This window comes from Ictalurus punctatus, chromosome 22 (assembly GCF_001660625.3).
Source record: "Ictalurus punctatus breed USDA103 chromosome 22, Coco_2.0, whole genome shotgun sequence".
In the NCBI taxonomy this organism is placed as follows: Eukaryota; Metazoa; Chordata; class Actinopteri; order Siluriformes; family Ictaluridae; genus Ictalurus; species Ictalurus punctatus.
This window is the reverse complement of record NC_030437.2, coordinates 9,877,736-9,896,336: the sequence shown is the minus strand read 5'-3', so window position 1 is coordinate 9,896,336 and position 18,601 is coordinate 9,877,736. Positions and strand designations below refer to the sequence as shown.

Sequence of the window (18,601 nt, the reverse complement as noted above, 5' to 3'; positions counted from 1 at the left end):
TGCCTTGAAGATTAAGTAAATGAAGGTGGGGCACTATATGACTCTGTGTTTGCTGATAAACTCCTGAAACTCTCCCTGTGCCAGTCAACATTTTTCATCACATAAATTTATTTGTTCTTTAATTTCGTTGTAGTCCCAAAAAAGTGAAGCAGAGATTTAGTCACTGATCTGTACACAGAAACTTTTTATTTTATTTGATTTTATGTTTTGATCTGGTCAAGGGATTTTAAAGGTAACACACAGTATGTAGGCTATTAACGCTTGAAGTGTGCTTTTGATTTTCAATTTTTGTAGACTATATTGTGGTTTGTATTTGAAATGGAAGGCCTTTATCTTTAATAAAATAACAAAAACTTGAATAATTGAAAAAAAACTGCCATAATAAATAGCATGTCAGAAACAAATAAGTCAAAATGTCAAAATGGTATGTCAAAGATATATTAGTCTGGATATAAGTCCTGTCAGGATCATTATAGGATTTTGCAGCATTATGTAGCTTTTGTGACTGAGCACATTTGTAGGCACTTTCTGCTGTATATACTGTACACCCATGCTTCTCAGGGGTCAGTGAAGCATAGCTAGAGTGGTGGAAATCATTTATTAAAGTTAATATATTTACTATTGAGGTCTAATAGCTATTATTCTGTTTAAGTAGGCCTGTAAACATCATCGTGTCAGGACATTTCAGGAATAAAATACTATTTGACTGTTTGACTCCATCCATCCATTTCCATAGCGCTTATCCTACACAGGGTTGCAGGGGAGCCTGGAGCCTATTCCAGGGAGCTTGGGGCACAAGGCATGGACAAAGTGAATGGAGTGCCAACACATTGCAGGGCACAGTCGCACCCCCATTGACACACACCCTACACACTACAAACAATTTGGACATCGGCCTTCAACGCATGTCTTGGGACTGGGGGAGGAAGCTGGAGTAAACCCAGAGGAAACCCCCAAGTATGAGGGGGCTTTGCAAGCTCCATGCACACAGGGCGGAGGCAGGATTCGAGCCCCCACCCGGGAGGTGTGAGGCAAACATGCTAACCGCTAAGGTGATGTGCCCCCCTATTTAATGTCAATAAATAGCAAAATAGTATTGAAAACATTTAAATGAGGTCAATATCGGAATAGTTGTATTATGTTCATAAAATAAAATGCTCTGAGAGAGTCCATGATTTAAAAAAAATTTTTTTACAGTAAAAGTGGTCCTTAGCTGCAGAAAGTTTGAGAAGCTCTGCTGTAGAAACTCCACTTTAAGCCAGTTAACCCTTGTGTGTCCTTATGGACATTTTTATCTTTTTCATTTTGTAAAAATCATTTTGCCTGTGTAAATGCAAACAGAATCAATTTTCCAAAAGGTGTGAATTTTTTATTGAAACTTTAATATTTCACCCTCATTTGTTTTCATAAATCTATTTTAAACTAGGTACACAAAATAGTTGCACTCAGGACCTTAAGGATAAAAATGTTCCCACTGAAACACATTCAAACGGCAATATTTAATCCCTGTGACGTTTAAGCAAAAAATCATGCATTCTGTGTTAAGAGGCTTTTCTTTTGTTGACAAGGTTTCAAAACATTTATTTTTTATTTTCTGAAATGTGTACTATTTTCTCAGGTTTTGCCTAAAGGGAAAATACATGCTTTGTGTTTTTCTGATTCTGCTGTATTATAGAGCATTGCAGACCAACTGAATAAATGATGCAGCTATAATTATGTGGGTGTTTGTGTTTGTATGGATATCAGAGTTGTGGTTTGTTTGTGTGTACGGAAAATTGTATGTGTGTGTGTGTGAACGGTTTGAAAGAAAGAAATTATATTGTACTGGGAATCACAAATCCCACCCCATGTATATGAGTCAAATAAGGTTCTGAGCTTAGAAGATTTTTGCATTATGTAAAGAAACCGGCATTTAACGGGTTACAATTCTGAAAATGAATGAATCTTTGGTAATTATGATCAGTGTTGATGCTCGTTAAAAAAAAAAAAAATTGCAGTCAGTGAAAATGGAAAAAATATTAATATATGATATTTCTATAACAGTTTCTTGACATGGACATTTTTGTCCTCTATGGACCTGAGTGGTAGGGTTTGTTTTTTAAAATCTGACACTGCATAAAAAATATGAACACATCAACATTAATGTTGTTGTTAATCGCTGACATATCAAAGACTGTAATAACCAAAGAATAAAATTCTGCTTAGCATTTAATATATGGAAAATAATTATCATTTTTCTTTTTTTCATTAAAAAAAAACATATGTGGCATCATATAAATAAACCAGCATTTAAAGAGTTACAATTCTGATGTTTGCTAATTATGATCAGAACTGATGCTGATAAAAAATAAAATAAATAAAAATAAAATAAAATAAAAGTCAGTGAAAGTGGGAAAAAAATATGAATAGCCTATATAATATTTCTATGACAGTTATTGGACATTAACATTTTTGTCCTTTATGGACCTGAGAGTAACTTTTTTTAATTCAGGCACAAGGCTAAACGACTTTTACCATCCCAACACCCAAAACTAACTAGTACCCTAATTCTACAATATCAATTAACAATATGAATAAGCTACAGACAGAAAAATTAATGTTTATGTTTATTGGTGTAATGTTGCACATAAGAGTTTCATTGCATACTGTACACTGTCTGCTCCTTGACCACGTGACAATAAAACCTGAAATCCTTTCCCATCTATTTCCCGCTTCTGCGTTTTAAACGGATCGACGCGCGTGAAAGGGGCGTGTTTTTCCCACTGCCTCCGTGTGTGTGTGTGTGTGTGTGTGTGGAGTAAAGGAGAGCAGATGAATAGCTGTTGTAAAAAGTGTAGAGGCGGAGGGAGCTTTGAATCCCATTCACTGACACTGCTAAGGCCAGGTCACACGCGCGCGCAGTTTGCGGGGGAACAGGAAGAAAAGCGCCATATCTGGATATAATTCTGTATTCTCTCTCTCTATCTCTCAGTCTCTCTCTCTATATATATATCTCTATCTCTATCTCAGTGTGTGTGTGTGTGTGTTTTTTCTTTCCTTCGAACCAAACAAATGTTGGATCTATGTTAACGCGCGGAATCGTACAGCTCCATAAGAAGGAATGCATCTTTTCCTCGTGAACCTGATTCGTGTGATTTCGCTGATTGCTTTGACACATGGTAAGACGCCACGCCGGAAAAAAAAACATGCCTGTTTCTGTTTATTTACAAAGTGCATATCAAATAAATAGCTAAATAAAAATCTGAAACTGACCAGGATTATGAAGTGCGGATAAAAACAAAACAAAAACAAAAATCAACAATAAAGAAGAACCGAAAATAGCCCAGTATCAGTTAGAAACCCACTTGTTGCTCTCAGAATGAAAGTCACTCAACGCTGTGATTGACTTTAAAACGTTTTTAAAATTTACTATAAAAAGTTCCAGATGGTGTGGAAGGTATCTATATGAATGTATAGCAAATAAAAAGCACTTCACACACACTGAGCATCAGGTGAGTCAGTGTAAATCACATAACGGTTCCCTAACAGGCGCCGCTTCACTGCAGGTTAATGGTGTAGACTACAGTACAGCTAACTGTTAGACTCTGTAACGCGCTGCTCGTTAATATCTTATTAATAACTAATAACATAAGAACTTACCAGATATTAAGCTTTTTTTAAAAAAAAATTAATAACAACAAAAAAATGATAATAATTTTAAAAAAAGAGTTACAGTGTAACTTCGTTGACGCGTAAACAGCTTGTCTAACCGTAAACAAGAGAACTAGAGAAGTACACAGCTAACTAAATATGTACACTTTCAGAAGAAAAGGTAATAAAGTGTATTTGTGTAGTCGCCCGGTTGGTACCTTTATCTTTTGTACTTTTAATAGGCGATGTGTCTCCCACTTGGAAATGTAGGCTAGATATTGTGTACATTTTAAAATGTTTAAAGTTTACCGTAATTACCGTATAGAGTAAAGCTTGGAAAGTACTTTGCTAACATTTTTCTTGGCAAAAGAACAAGGGTACAAAACAGTTCATTTTTTTCTGAGTGTAGATAGATAGATAAGATAGATAGATAGTCAGTAAAGCTACTTTAGCACAGTTAGGTAAAGTTTCACAGAAATGGTTTAGCAGGTCTGTGTTAACAACCAAAAATAGCCTCATTCTGGAGAGCAGCTGAAGTTTGAAGGACTCGAGCAATGCTGGGTTCAGGCTCTCCTGCCACCAAACATCTCTTCAAGGTGTTAGGAGTCACACTTTTACGCCATCCCTTTTACTGTCTGTGGGCTTCGATCCACAGCATTTTGGTTTCTCTCCAACAAGTTGAAAGCATTCATTTACTTATAAATGAAAATTCGTTGGCACTTGGAGGAAAACAAATACCGTCTTTACGTGTTTTGTCTTCTTTCTCTTAATTAAGCTTGGGAATTTGGCATGTATATGAAATTTTGTATTTGTATCAGCTTGTGCAAGGCATTGTCTTACTGACATTTTCTTGTACTTACAGGTCTGAAATGTTCTGAGAAATGCCAAAACGGAGGTACGTGTGTGGCTACTGCAGATGGAAGAGGAGAATGCAAGTGAGTCTGAATCTCCGTGTGTTGAAAACATTGAGAGCACGAAGCCTGCCAGTTGTACCGTACCAATATTGGACCTCTTGTTTGATGCTTTCGATGAGTAGACTTGCCGAATTATGTTGTTAGTTTGACAGTAATTACTGATATAGAATCGTTGAAGTTTCATTGGGGTTGTACCTATCTTTTGTACCTTTAATAAGCATCTGTCTCTGAAAAATGTGGATATAGTGTACCTTTAAAATGATTTAAAGTACATAAATATACTGTAATTATGGTAATTAGTTTATAGGGTAAAATTTAAAGGTACTATATGTATGTATTTGTAGGTCAAAGATACATACTAAAAGCACAAAAAAGTGTACACCATCCCTGAGACAAGGAATAGCACCCTTTTTCCTTGACCGTGTACCCTGGCAATCGGGAAAAAATGTGTGATGGCATGCCTAAATACCGCTTTTAGACCAAGGCCCTACCTGACACCTAAACCCCCATGCTTTTGTAATGCTTACGCACGTTCTCGAAGAGAAGCCATGGTCCACACCAGCCAATGAAGGGGATGATGGTGATGATGTTGATGAAGGGAGGGAAATTTGGCTTTCTCTTGTCTTGCTATTTGTGCATCTTGTCTAACAGAAGTCTCAGAGACGCTCTAAGCCCCAAATCTTGTTTCTCTTTTCTTTTATGAAACGACAGCTGGGGTTTGCCAGAAACTCAGCATCCATTGTTCTCCCATCTAGATTAATTCTGTGTGACTAATCTGTGTCAGGCTTCCCAGAATGCCTATACCCCCCAACCCACACGCCCCTATCCTCGCTTGGGTGTTTTGTCCCATTTTGAATAGCTATTCTTTGATTTATATTAGAGGGACAGATGGCAGCAGAGTGTAATTGGACTGGATGTTTTCATAATTGGCAACAATTGAGCAGACGAATATAAAAAGCGAACCGCCCTAGAGCACATACCTTCACTCTCCTGATTAGAATTGGGGGTGGGTGGGTGGGGGGGTTGTTATGAAATCGCCGCTGGCTGTGAGTTGATTTCTTACTGAAGCTAACTTTTGATAGTTTTTTCTATCTGTGCACAATTGAGATACAAACGTGGTCTCGAGTTTCAGGGAGTTTGGCCGAGTTTAGTAGTGTCTTCTTTCTCGTTATCAGCAAGCTATCAGCGTGACTGGTTTGAAATAGGGACCGCGGCAATGTTTGCGGCCTCTTTTAGAGGGCCGTTCTCTCATGGGGCCATGCTGGCTTGGGGCCATGTCTTAATTCTGTCTGGCAGTCTCCCTGCCTCAGTTGAGCCACAAAGCGACCATTGTGGCCGGATACCCTCAGACTCCTCTAATTAAGCATAGAGATAGGACGAGGGCTGCTCCTCCCGCCCTGAGATGCTTGGTTACCATGTCCGCTGTTTGGTGTGTATTATTCGACTGTACAGAGTGGACGGGCCACTGGGCCTGCAGTGTGTCTGTCCAGCTCTCACAAGCAGCAAGTTCACAGGTCAGTTTTGACCACCCCATGCTGCTATCAGATGAGTCCATTGTGCATGCTCTGAAAATGCTTGGGAACAGTCATTACACTCATAGCATTTGGTTTAGCTTTGCTACGTGGGCACGTGCACGTTTGTTGGAATTTGACATTGAAAGTTTGTCTTTGCTGTAGTGGTGGATCGCATTCGGGAATAATGAAATGAAAGCAAATGTTACTATAGTATAATGCAAATGTCAGGCTTTTGATTTGACAGATGTATGGCATGCTTGTTTTATAAAACCAGCCACATGCTGTAATGAAGTGTTTGATAAGTTTACAGCTCCTAAACATGTGATTTTGCTTATTTCTCCCTTGAGCGCCAGCATGATGTGTGTGGCAAATTGTTCTGACACTTGCTTAAAGGGGTCATTACAGCTATTTGCACATTCATGAATAGACTATAAAACAGTAGAGGGGTGAGGTTTTGCTAATGGTTCTTTTGATCTTACAGCTTATGAGCATCGTTTTACTGCATTTTCCGGACAAAAACAACTTTGTGAAACATAGAAACTGTGGTATTACAGGCACTTTTTTTGGTAACTTTTCTCTAGCAAAGCAAGCCAACATTTTTGTCAATGCTGTAAGATGAGGTGTCTTTCAGCCAGTCTTATACAACAATGTGGAGATACAGAGGTCATGCTTTACAAACTGTGCCAGGAATGCCAAGGCCACAAATCTGGTGCTCAGTCTCTGGTGCTTAGCGAGGAAGTGCTATCTCAGAAGCCTGGACAAAGCCAAACATCTGCCTTGCTGAGAGTAATGGAAAGCAGCTTCCAGAGCTGGATTTTACAGCAGTGGACAAGGGAGAAATGACTGGACGAAACGAGCTTAGTATCCGATAAGGAGATGAAAGACGCAGGGCTTCAAGGGGATGTAGAACAGTTGAAGAACCTCAACCTGGCGTGCACCTGACACCTCAGAAAGCTAACCAGGCTTCTGCTCTACAGAACTATGAGCTTTTCTCAGCAAGGATGAAGTCTAGATCCAGTTGCAAAGACTGGGTGAGGGTTAATGTGTTTAGAAGGCTGGTGGATCCACTACACAACAGATGTCACTTCTGAATCTCTAGTGATAAAGCCATTTTAAAGTTCTGTGTTTCCTGATTGAGAATAAATAATGTTCTGGTTATTTATTATGTTCTGGTGATGAACTGATACATCAGTATATTGAACGACTGTTTAAAAGCGTGGCCATATTTTATTCAATGCTATATTTTAAAAAAGAATTCAGAATATAACACACAACTAAAAAATAATTTTTTAACCCAGGCACCAGAGTTTTCTTTATAAACATTTATTTCTAATTTCTCCACAAATTAGCTGACTCTAGATTTGATCATCACTTTCCAAATATGAGGATTTCTAAAAATTAATTTTGTGTCATTATTGATGGTGTGTAGCTTTCCGAGAGCAACCAACAAAAATGCCCATGCCTTGAACTTGAAAAATTTGAAAACAGATTAATCATAGAAAAAGCTGTCTTTAAATAGGATATGACAATTTCCCTTTGTATTTAAATAGGATATGACAATTACCCTACAATTACCCACATAACAATGCTCCTGTTATGTAACCTATAATACTCTTTCAGACATAATAACAGAGTAGTTTGGTGTCACATCAATCAGTCATTAAAATATACAAATATAAAAGAAATACAGTTAACTTGGATCCTGCCTCTCAGTGTTTAGTAAAGTGTTCTAAGTGTTCTAAGTCGCTTTATAATCATCAGTAATAACAGCTCTATACAGTATTCTGGGGACATACGATTTCTTCATTTTTATAGCTTTCTACAAAATTTTTTTCTTCCCCCTCCATTTTTCTCCCACTTCCACCCACAAGCCAGCTCTCTTCTATCAGCTACCAACCAGGAAGGGTGAAGGCTAACATGTGTTTCCTGCGAGACATGTAAAGCCAGCCGAATCCCTTTATCCTAACTGCTGCTCATGTTTCCTCACGGGGCAGAATAACACAGTTGAAGGGAAGCACTATCTGCCCTCTTCCACATACATTCATGTCCAAGCGTTTCGCTGATTGACAGGGGACAGAGAGTATTCAATCGCTCTCGCCCAGACAGTTTTGCTCTTTTGGCCAGTTGGAATTCAAACTCCCGATCTCACATCTTGGGAGCCCATAAATCATTTTTAAACCTTTTATGTTTTATATTGTTGAGGACATCAGTGACACGGTGGTACCGCACGTAGTGTTGCCCCTTCAATCCTCAGGTTTCTGTCTGAGAAGAGCTCTGTACGCTCTCCCTGTGTTTGTGTGTTTCCTCTAGGCTTGGGACGCTTGACAGTAGTATCGGGAATCGCCAATAATCACGATGGCTATCAAGTTGGATGATTTAAATGTCTGTCAGAAAACGTGGTGTCTGCCGCTTTCAGATCGGCAAAAACAAATTGTGTTGTATCTCGTAATATTAGTTTCCTTTTTGTCTATTTTGTATCCTGAACGAACCATAATAATCTGCTGTCTGACTTCAGAGCAAAGCAACAAGACAACTTTTTTCGATGCATCTTAGCTTCCCTAGTCCATGCTTGCCAAACAAATAAAGACGTGGATGTCTTTGCTCGCAAAATGTGAACGGGGTTTTAAATGAAGAAAATGAAACAGTTTGTTGTTTATCAGGGCTACTTTGCCAAACAAAAATTTAATAAGTATCTTCACCACAGAGCACATGCATGTGTATTTAAACTGACTAAACGCCAGCAGTTGCAGCTACAGCCGACTCGTAACCAGCTTACAGTGGTCTTTTCCATTGTAATGACATAACGTGTACACAGCACGCGTTACATATGTCTGGCCACGCCCCCTTCTCAACACCCCCCCTCAAAAGCCACAGGCGATAATATCATCAATCAGCAATAGTTAGGCGGCACAACAGGACGATGGCATGTTGCACATGATTTCTCAGGCATAGTTTCTTCTGGGTTCTCCAGATTTCTCCCACGGGATAGGTTCCTGCTCCACCTCAACTCTATCTAGGATAAAGCCGTTTCTGAGAATGAATGACAGAAAGAAATTATTAAGCACATAGTTTAAATTACTCATTCAAAAGGTTTGAACAGTTGTGTGTATGAAGAGTCATGTCATAGTGTTTGACATTTCATAAGAAATTACCTAGATGTCAATAAATACAGACGTATTTATTGAACCTCTGACACTAAGCTTGATATATTTTGATCAGTCACACTGTTTAAAGGGCAAACATGTCAGCAGCTGTAAAATACCCGTCTGTACATCTTTAACTTAAATATATTTGTTTAATGTAGCCTAACAAAGGTGACTTTCAAGTAACGGCATGTGTGGGTAAGCAATCAAAGCAGTCACTATTTTGGTCCATGGCCATCTATGATAAGTACTGTATGAAAGCACCCTCTTGTCTTTGCTCAAATGCTTCAATGCGAGCTTTGTTTACAGGGTCAAGGATGAGTTCCTCTGTGCTCCCCTCTGCATTCAAATACAGGAAATGCACTTCCAGAGCCAGGGAGGACTAGAAGGTCGAGCCTATTAGCATATCACTAGAGAAAGCCAACGTCTTAAACGAGGCATTAGTGTCAGAATCACTTAGCATGTACGTTATGGTAAGTTTTTGCGTCTTGTTGTATAAATGTGATACAAATGGTCACGCTTACATTGTGTTCTGCGAAACATTTGATCACACGTTCTCAAACAGCCAAGTGTGGCGGATCAAGTTCTGTATGCACAGCTGGCCAAGCAAAAAAAAAAATCAGCCGTGTTGTTTTTATTTGATGCTTTTGACCTGAGCCATCTGTCTGTGGAACATTGCATTACGAGCGATCATTATCAAGGTATTCATGCTGCTAGGTACCACACAATACATATCTACTGTCTGTGGTTTAAGCCATTCAGCTGTAGCAGTGGCAGCTGCCTCAAGAAATACCACATGCCGTTTGCAATTCTTGTGAAGCTATGTGAAAAAAGAAATGCTGCATATTGGAGATAAAGTCTCCTTGTGAAATGTCCAATGCAGCTCTATGTCCAAGGTGTTTGTGAAGGACATGTAGTAATATAGTTCCCAGACTTGCAAAACCATCATGACTAACACTCATTAGGTCCATATAGAGTTTCTAATGCCTGCTTCTTGCTTTATCCCTGGAATTGCGGGCCTTTCCCATGGGGTCCTACAGTACTAGGGATAAACAAGCATGTCTCTAATGAATACCAACAGATGTGGTCTTGGAAGATCAGGCATCCCATAGTGATTACAGAGCGTGCAGGGGAGCCTGAGGCCATCGTTTCCTAAAGATCAGACAAGGTGTTTAGACACCCAAATGCAGGAAATGAGGGTTTGAAGAGGGCTAAACTACTACCAAACTAAAAGGGTTATTCTAGTCTTGCTTTAAGGCATGAAAATTCCAGGTCAGTCGTAATGGCACCACCATAACCATCAGCACAAATCAACGTTTACAGTGTTTATCAGCGCCGATGAAGAAAAGGACTGAACTTTGAGCAGTTTCATTAAAGCAGCACACACATTTCCTCCCTATTCGAAAAGAGGAGTTCAGCCGTGAAAGGAAATCCGAGTTAGGGTTTGACTCCATGTGTGAGACAGAGCCTCCTCCACTGTACGACCTCATGATGGCAGATGGCAGATTGGGCCTTGGGGGAGGAAACCCCCCTGTATCTCATCTGGTTAAGAGGTCAGGTGTCAGCAAAACATCTGCTCTAGCCTGACCGCACATTGCTGCACTGGCAAAGACCTGTTGTCATGGGCTACGGGTGGCCACATAGAAAAGGAATCCCATCACAGACCAGAGGACAAAGATTTCTATTTAGTGCATAGTAAAGATTGAATAACATTAGTAGGGTCACTGTCTGGCCAAACAGCGTCAAATAAATCATGGCTGTTTACACCATGTCTGATTTGATGAATTTGTTTTGTTTTTATGAAAAACTTGTGTATGATTTGTGTGCAACCACACTTATTTTCCATTTAGAATACAGTTCGAATGCCTTTGGTCTCTAACCCGAACCATATTCACTGTCTTTCAAAGACAGATTTTGTGCTGACAGCAACATGACAAGCTTTTGCCAAATTAAAGACCAAACCGCCAAAGTTTTCTGCTCGAGTCTTATGTGCGCTTCCATTTATGTGTGTCTTATTAACAGAACTCATAGAGGGGATGACTATATGCATTCATGTGTTTTGACTTTTGTCATTCCCATGAGGCGTGGAACTGTTTGCCAGGCTGGGCAAGCACCAGCAGAGTTTTCAAAGCTGGTGTGATTTTTCGCTGGGCTCTGTGGAGTGCGGCTGCCAGCAGTCTCCACTGAGAAGTGCTGTCAGGGATGGGGACGCAGGCTGGGGTGAATTTTTTGTGTAAACGGTTACATTCCTCACTTACCAGGCTCCTTCCCTCAGACTGTCTGCAAAAACCCTTAAACCAGCCATCATATCTTTCGTTACAGACATGCTGGGACTGTTTGCTTTGTGGAACATAGAGTCATGTCTCCTAAAGCTCTTGACAAAGAAATTTATTAAACTATGATCTTTCTTATAAAGCTGACTACAATGGCAAAATCCCAAACTGATGATTTTGGAAGAGTAATGCCATCAATGACATTAGTGGGATGTCCAAAGTCGTGGCATGATCTGACCTACCAATACCCAAACACCTCCAGCAGGTCTACTTCCTGTATTAACCTGTTATCCAACTTGACATGCTTGGTTTAGTTTAGTATGAGGTTAAAACTGTGAAAGAATTAAATCTCTGACTTTGGCTACCAGTTGTAGCTTCACATTTCTCTCCAGTTTCCATGGCTGATGAGTTTTTGGTCAAGGATGGTGACCTCTGTCCAGATTGCAAAGTGATGAGAACAGGAGACTTTAGGGAGACTAGAGATGGCACGAGTAGCAAACCCTCGCCAAGACTGGTGACAGCAAATTGGCGGGAAGGCATTTAAAATGACATGCCCAGGATCTGAAAATGAGTGAAGGAGAGAGAAGGCAGGCAGGGGAGGGAAAGGAGAGGTTTGATAACTGAAGGCTCACTCAGAGGGGATGCAGGCGACCAAACCGCGTTCAGCCTGACTCTTGAATGGCAGCACGAACAATGGCCCTTCTCATGGAGCCTTTCAGCAGGGACACTATTCAGGGACTTTCAGCCTCTGCCGCCATATTCCAGGAGGGAAGTGGAGAGTGGGGGAGTGTACTAGGACCAGCAGCTGTCGCGCTCTCATTAACATGCGCACCTGCTCCCGAAGGCAGCTTCAGAAAGCCTGAGCATACTCTACCATGCAGGCTCCTGAGCACAGACCACCACTGTCTCTTCTATGATTGACAGCTTAAGGGCCTTGATTATGGATTTAACAGTGGCTTCTTGGTGGAAATGGGATTTGAACTCCTAAATGTCCATTCAGTAGCAAAAAGCCTTAAGCAATGAGACACCTTGGCTACTTATGTTAGTAAGCATGATAACAAAAAATATCATAATTAATAACCACGGTACGACTGTGATTTTCAATTGCATCAAAAACCATGGTTAGTTTTATAACAGTAGCTTCCATATAGGTGCGGGGGAACTGATAGTGGGACAACGACAGGAAAGGTAGCAGAAGCAGATGGAGTGCAGTTCTCACTGTGCTCTTAACTGGTCTGCCATTCCTGGTTTTCTATCCCTTGTTTTCTTTTCCTTGATAATATTATTGGCCATCCTAATCCTGATCGAAAAACAGTAAAAACACTACCACTCCCTCCAGGCTAGAGGCCCTATTGTGATCAGAGGCCAAACCACTGGGAACTTGTACTGCCTGCCACCAGGCTTTAAAGACAGTGCTTAGCTTTTCACCAGTGGTGTGGTTTCGATGTTAAAGAAAGGTTGTTTCAACATTGGCATAGTAGGGAAAAGCACCCTCTTTGTGTTACCCAGGAAAATCAGACGAAAGCGTATGCCCAAGCCAGTCCCTGTTACGAAGTCTGTTTGGCTCTTTCTTTTTTTATGCAGTGTTTGCTGTTCATCCCTTTGTGCCCCTAGCTCTTGACTGATGCTCGGATGAGCTTCTACTGTAGAAGAATACATGCTATTGAGGAGGTGGAAGGGGGCTTTGAAGTCCTGATAATGTTAGCCCAGGGTTCAAAGACTCTGGCATAGGCTCTGCCTTGTCCTTTGAGTGAATGGATGGTACAAAAATGCTGAGGCATGCAGAAATTTCCTACTAAGAGATGATGATGATGATGATTGGTGCTTTTCATGCAGCAGTTTCAAGCAGGATTATAGAAGTACAAGCCAGAATTTACAATGAGCTGAGTGGAATCCCATGATATTAAAAATGTTTTTTTTTTTTTTTACATTTTGTGTTGAAGAGATTTATTTTTTTTTACCTGACAGTTTATAGCTTCAGATCGGTACAGTGTAGCTGAAATAATTGTGATGGTTTATTGATGCGGTCCAGAATGCCAAACAGTTGAATGAATTTTGATGTTTTGCTTATTAGATAAAATAAATATCAGATGTGTGAATCCATAGCAAGTATGATTTATGCTTGTGGTTTATGCTTCAAGGGCCAATTTTATTTTTATTATATCAAGCCTTTGTAGAAGCAATATTTTGCTGTATATGACATATACACATTATTTAGCTGGTTGTCAGACATTCATGATTCTGTGTGTGTGTGTGTGTGTGTGTGTGTGTGTGTGCGTATGAGGGAAATTGCAACCTCACTGCCCACTTTTTGTGGTTGTTTGGGGCTTCCTTTATAGACACTGTTAAAACTGTACATTTAATGTCATACAGATTTGTTAGACAAAGTAATCTGTTCGCTTTCACATTACGATGTTACAGCAGTTGGATTAACAGTTTGTTATGATCAGTTGCCAAGTACCAATTTACAAAGTGAAAATCACACTTAAAATCACGGATCCTACGGGAAGAATAACAAACAAAAGCAGCGTGGCTCATGTCATCCACTAACTATGTTTATATTTTATGTAATTTATCAACCGAGCATTTATGTCACTGACTTGTGGTCTGTTTTTTTTAAGGTGTCCTGACAAATATTTGGGCCCGGCTTGTCAGTTTTCCAACCCTTGCCTGTCGAATCCTTGCTGGAATGGAGGCATTTGCCAGGCAAATATCCGTGACAACAAAGTGGACTATGTCTGCCGTTGTCCATTGGGTTACATGAACCCACGATGCCTCACTCCCACTGAAAACCCATGCCGAAGCTCCCCGTGTGGAAATGGAGGGTTGTGTGAGCTGACCAGTGTCCACACATTCAAGTGCAAATGTTCTCCAGGCTGGACTGGTAAGAATGTGTTATTTTGTAAACGATACATTTTCTCACAGTAAATACCTAATCTCCAAATCAGGTAACCGAGGGAGTATAACATCTACAGATTCAATTTCTACCATTATAATCCTATATATATATATATATATATATATATATATATATATATATATATATATATATATATATATATATATATATACATTTATTCCTATTGTATTATACTTCTATTATATACTATTCCATTTTTACAGGTAAAAACTGCCAGCAGGCTGACCCTTGTGCTTCAAACCCTTGTGCCAATGGAGGCCAGTGCAGTATATTTGATTCTCAGTACATCTGCACCTGCACGCCCTTCTTCTCAGGCGAGACTTGCAAACAAGATGTTAACGAGTGTGCTCAGTTCCCATCTCCCTGCAAGAACGGCGGTGTGTGCGTGAACGAAGTGGGCACCTATCGCTGCAACTGCCCAGCCGAATACACGGGGAAACACTGTGAGACTCTGTACCAGCCCTGCAACCCATCACCATGTCATCATGGCGGGACCTGCGTCCAGAACGGAGGCACAAACTACGAGTGTTCCTGTCTGCCAGGTAGGAAAGCATGATCTTATTTACGCGTTGCTGATTTCTAGCCAAAGAAGCTAAGTCTCCATTGGCAGTGTTAGCTTTTTTTTTGGTTAGTTTGTATTCATTGTGGACAAGACAAATGATAGCAGCCTGCTGTCACTGTCAAACACTGACACTAGAGATTTATAAGCACTAACTGGCCTTTATAATCACATTGTAGTGTCAGTGTTTTCCACCAGTGTGAGACTTTATCTAGGCTGGCTCTCCCAACATGTCCTCTCGTCAGCATGATGTAAATTCACCCAGTGTGTGTGTGAACTGGTCAGCAGGAAAGCATTAGCGCTTATCATGAGGAAGTGTCTGAGGGTCAGTGTCCTCACGGTGTTGTCTCTGGATTAAGAGGACATGGAAATGTGGGTCTTACCACATACTCAGAAACTCATACAGTTTAACTCAAGATGGCCAAACTACACAGCATGATAAGATCCCAATACTGTAGATAGTAAAATCAGAGAGCATGTTCTGTTTTGTATTTTTTTCCTGGCTGAACTTATTATTGTTATTTTATGTACAAACAAAGTGTACAACATGTGAAAATGTGGTTGAGGAACATCATTCTCAGAGTTCTCCAATCTGTCTGCATTTCTGCTGCCTACTCCTTGTGTGTACTACTTATTGGCATATGTCTTATCCTTTTCCCCCCTAGCTCTGTCACTGGCTGTTGTCCTTATAAGTTCTCCAACTACATGGGTGACCATGACTCAGAAAACCTAAGATTGGTGGTGAAATTGGGAAAAAAAAAATAAAAATCCAAGTGTACATTTAATTCAAAATGGACTTAGTGTAAAGCCATGCAGAACTCAAAACGATAGTGATAGTAGATAGCCTGTAGGCTTTATCCTCCTCACTCAATTCATTCAGGATTCCAAAAATAAGTAACAAATTCTGTAATATTTGCTCATATACCGCTGATATGAGGATATAAAGAATAGTAAATCAGGAATGTTTCATAACTGCTGTAAAAGTCAAAGGAAACTGTGGTTATTGTCAGTTGACTCTGCTGTCGCTGGTGTCTCTGACTTGAGACCTGGCACTGCCATTGTTCCTAGAAAAAGAAAACGGTCGACCACAAGACCATTAACCACACTTTTAGTGTGTAACAGTGGGTTTCACAAACACTGTATCCCTTTGTTAAAGCTAACAGGTATTTGAAAGCTACCAGCAATATTCAACATCCAACATAATAAACTGTGGAAACGTTGAATGTTTGAATTTAATCTTTCCTTTCCTTCCACTAGTCGAATGAACAAACTCAAAACACTTAAGCATGTTGAGTAAAGAAGTAACATCCATCTTCGCAGGTTTCAGCGGCCAAAACTGTGAGGAGAACATCGACGACTGTCCAGACCATCGTTGCCTTAATGGAGGAACTTGCGTAGATGGGGTGAACACCTATAACTGCCAGTGCAAACCGGAATGGACCGGTACGAATCCTACACATTTATTGTGCGTCATTGTATTCTGTGACAAATTACAGTGTTTCTAAAGAGCCACAATCACAAGATGGCTTTAGCTTGAAAACTCTGGTTGGATTCATTTAGCATGTGTATCATGGGTCTTCTGGGTCTTGTGTTCCCTGATAGGTCAGTTCTGTACCGAAGATGTCAATGAGTGCGACCTGATGCCCAACTCCTGTCAGAATGGTGGCACTTGCCTCAACACTCAAGGTGGATACAACTGCGTGTGTGTGAATGGCTGGTCAGGTGATGACTGCAGCAAGAATATCGATGATTGCGTTGATGCCGCCTGCCACACAGGATCAACGTGTCATGATCGCGTAGCGTCCTTTTTCTGCGAATGCCCAGCTGGACGCACAGGTCTGTATTTTTATACATTTCACTTTGCGTTCATACATTGTGTATATTTTTAGGTATATACTACTGTATATTATTAACCATTTCATTTCCATCTAATCCAGGTTTGCTGTGTCACTTGGATGATGCTTGCATTAGTAACCCCTGTCAGAAAGGCTCAAACTGTGACACCAACCCAGTCAATGGCAAGGCTATCTGTACCTGTCCTACAGGCTACTTTGGCTTAGCCTGTGACCAGGATGTTGATGAATGCTCCTTAGGTAACCACTTTAACACATTTTAAAGTGAGAGAAAAAAATACTCTACATCCAGCATGGATGGCTGGTATAAACGACATAGATAGATATTCGATTAGATTCATATCACAACCAGCCATCGCTGCTTCTGTCAATTTTATCATAGAGGACGTATTAGCTTGTAGTCTTTTGGTTGTCTTTCTATAGGTTCAAACCCATGTGAGCATGCTGGGAAGTGTCTGAACACTAAAGGCTCATTCCACTGTAAGTGTCTTCAGGGCTACGTAGGGGCTCGATGCGAACTCGACGTCAACGAGTGCATGTCCAGCCCGTGCCAGAATGATGCTACCTGCCTGGACCAAATTGGAGGCTTCCATTGTATCTGCATGGCAGGTAAAGAAACAAACTGTCAGTGTAAACATGCTAAGGTGAACAGTGACACACACACATAGTAGTTCAGGATAGCGTATGTTTTTTGTGTGCCTAAAGATGTCAGTGCATTATAACGTCTGACATTATAATAATGATTTATGGCTCAGTTTACATGTCTTCCATTTGGTATGTTAGACTAAGGTTGCACGGTATACCGGTACTACGGTAGTATCACGATACTAAAGTTTCAAAATATCGCCGATGCCACTATCTAAAACGACACGTCTCACTGCTTTTGCAGAATACGCAAAGGTTAGTGACATTTAACCTAAATTCTTTACTTTAATCTTGAAAGATTTTCTGTTTGCTAGCAAGCGAGCTAATGTTAGGCTAACCGCTGTGTCTAAATACTAAAATCAGGGCTTGTACAAGGTGCTTGAAGTGCTTGAATTAGGCTTTTTGAAATGTAAGTAATGGAAAACCTTGAAAATAGCCATTTTTAGCTATTTTCTATCTAGTGGTGTTTAAAAAGTGCTTGAATTGTAAAAAATCAATAAATACGAAATCGCGAAATAATTTGAAAGTGTTTATTTTCGACGTAACACGAACACAATCCTTTCGCTCTAAATATGACACCCTGCTGCAGCCCCTCCCCCTCCTTCCGCCATTCACTCACTCATTTTGACAGAGACAGCTCCGGTCCACTTCTCAGACTCCTTTTTTCCTCAGAAAAGCACCTAACGACAAATCTAGTGACTTTTTGGGCAAACCTTAACTACTTTCCGTAGAAGAGAGTAGCCAGTGCTGCCCTGCAAGCATGAGAGAACCCCCCCCCCCCGCCCCCCACCCTGTTCAGTGAGCGGAAGAGAGGAGCAGCACATTCATTCGCTTCTAGCTTTCTCTCGGAGTGATTTTACATATAGCTGAAATCACAGCACAGCCATTGTCAAACAGATGTAAAGGGCTGACACTAGGCAGAATGCAAAAGACCAATATGAATAGCGAATGACATCATCTAGCGACGTTTAGCAATTTTCCATTGAAAGTTGTTAGCAACAGTGCTCCTGTCACTCATCTTGACGTTATGGTGAAGACGAAGCAATGCCTGGGAAATGGAAATTTAGTCCAGAATTTATTAAGGTTTTTTTTAAATAAATAAAAAAAAAGAAAGAAATAAAGAATATGTTTGAAGGACATCTCTTGTATA

At 40.3% G+C, this 18,601-nt stretch overlaps 1 protein-coding gene across 1 annotated transcript in view; it reads left to right on the top strand.

Moving 5' to 3' along the window:
• Positions 1-2,813: 2,813 nt before the first annotated feature.
• Positions 2,814-18,601, top strand: part of notch1b (notch receptor 1b) — a 43,303-nt gene continuing 27,515 nt past the window's right edge. The window contains exons 1-8 of the mRNA XM_017452027.3: positions 2,814-3,158; positions 4,493-4,565; positions 14,096-14,358; positions 14,598-14,936; positions 16,274-16,396; positions 16,556-16,789; positions 16,891-17,046; positions 17,230-17,415. Of these exons, the coding sequence (XP_017307516.1) occupies positions 3,101-3,158; positions 4,493-4,565; positions 14,096-14,358; positions 14,598-14,936; positions 16,274-16,396; positions 16,556-16,789; positions 16,891-17,046; positions 17,230-17,415 (1,432 nt within the window). The 5' untranslated portion in view covers positions 2,814-3,100. The remainder of the gene's footprint in view (positions 3,159-4,492; positions 4,566-14,095; positions 14,359-14,597; positions 14,937-16,273; positions 16,397-16,555; positions 16,790-16,890; positions 17,047-17,229; positions 17,416-18,601) is intronic.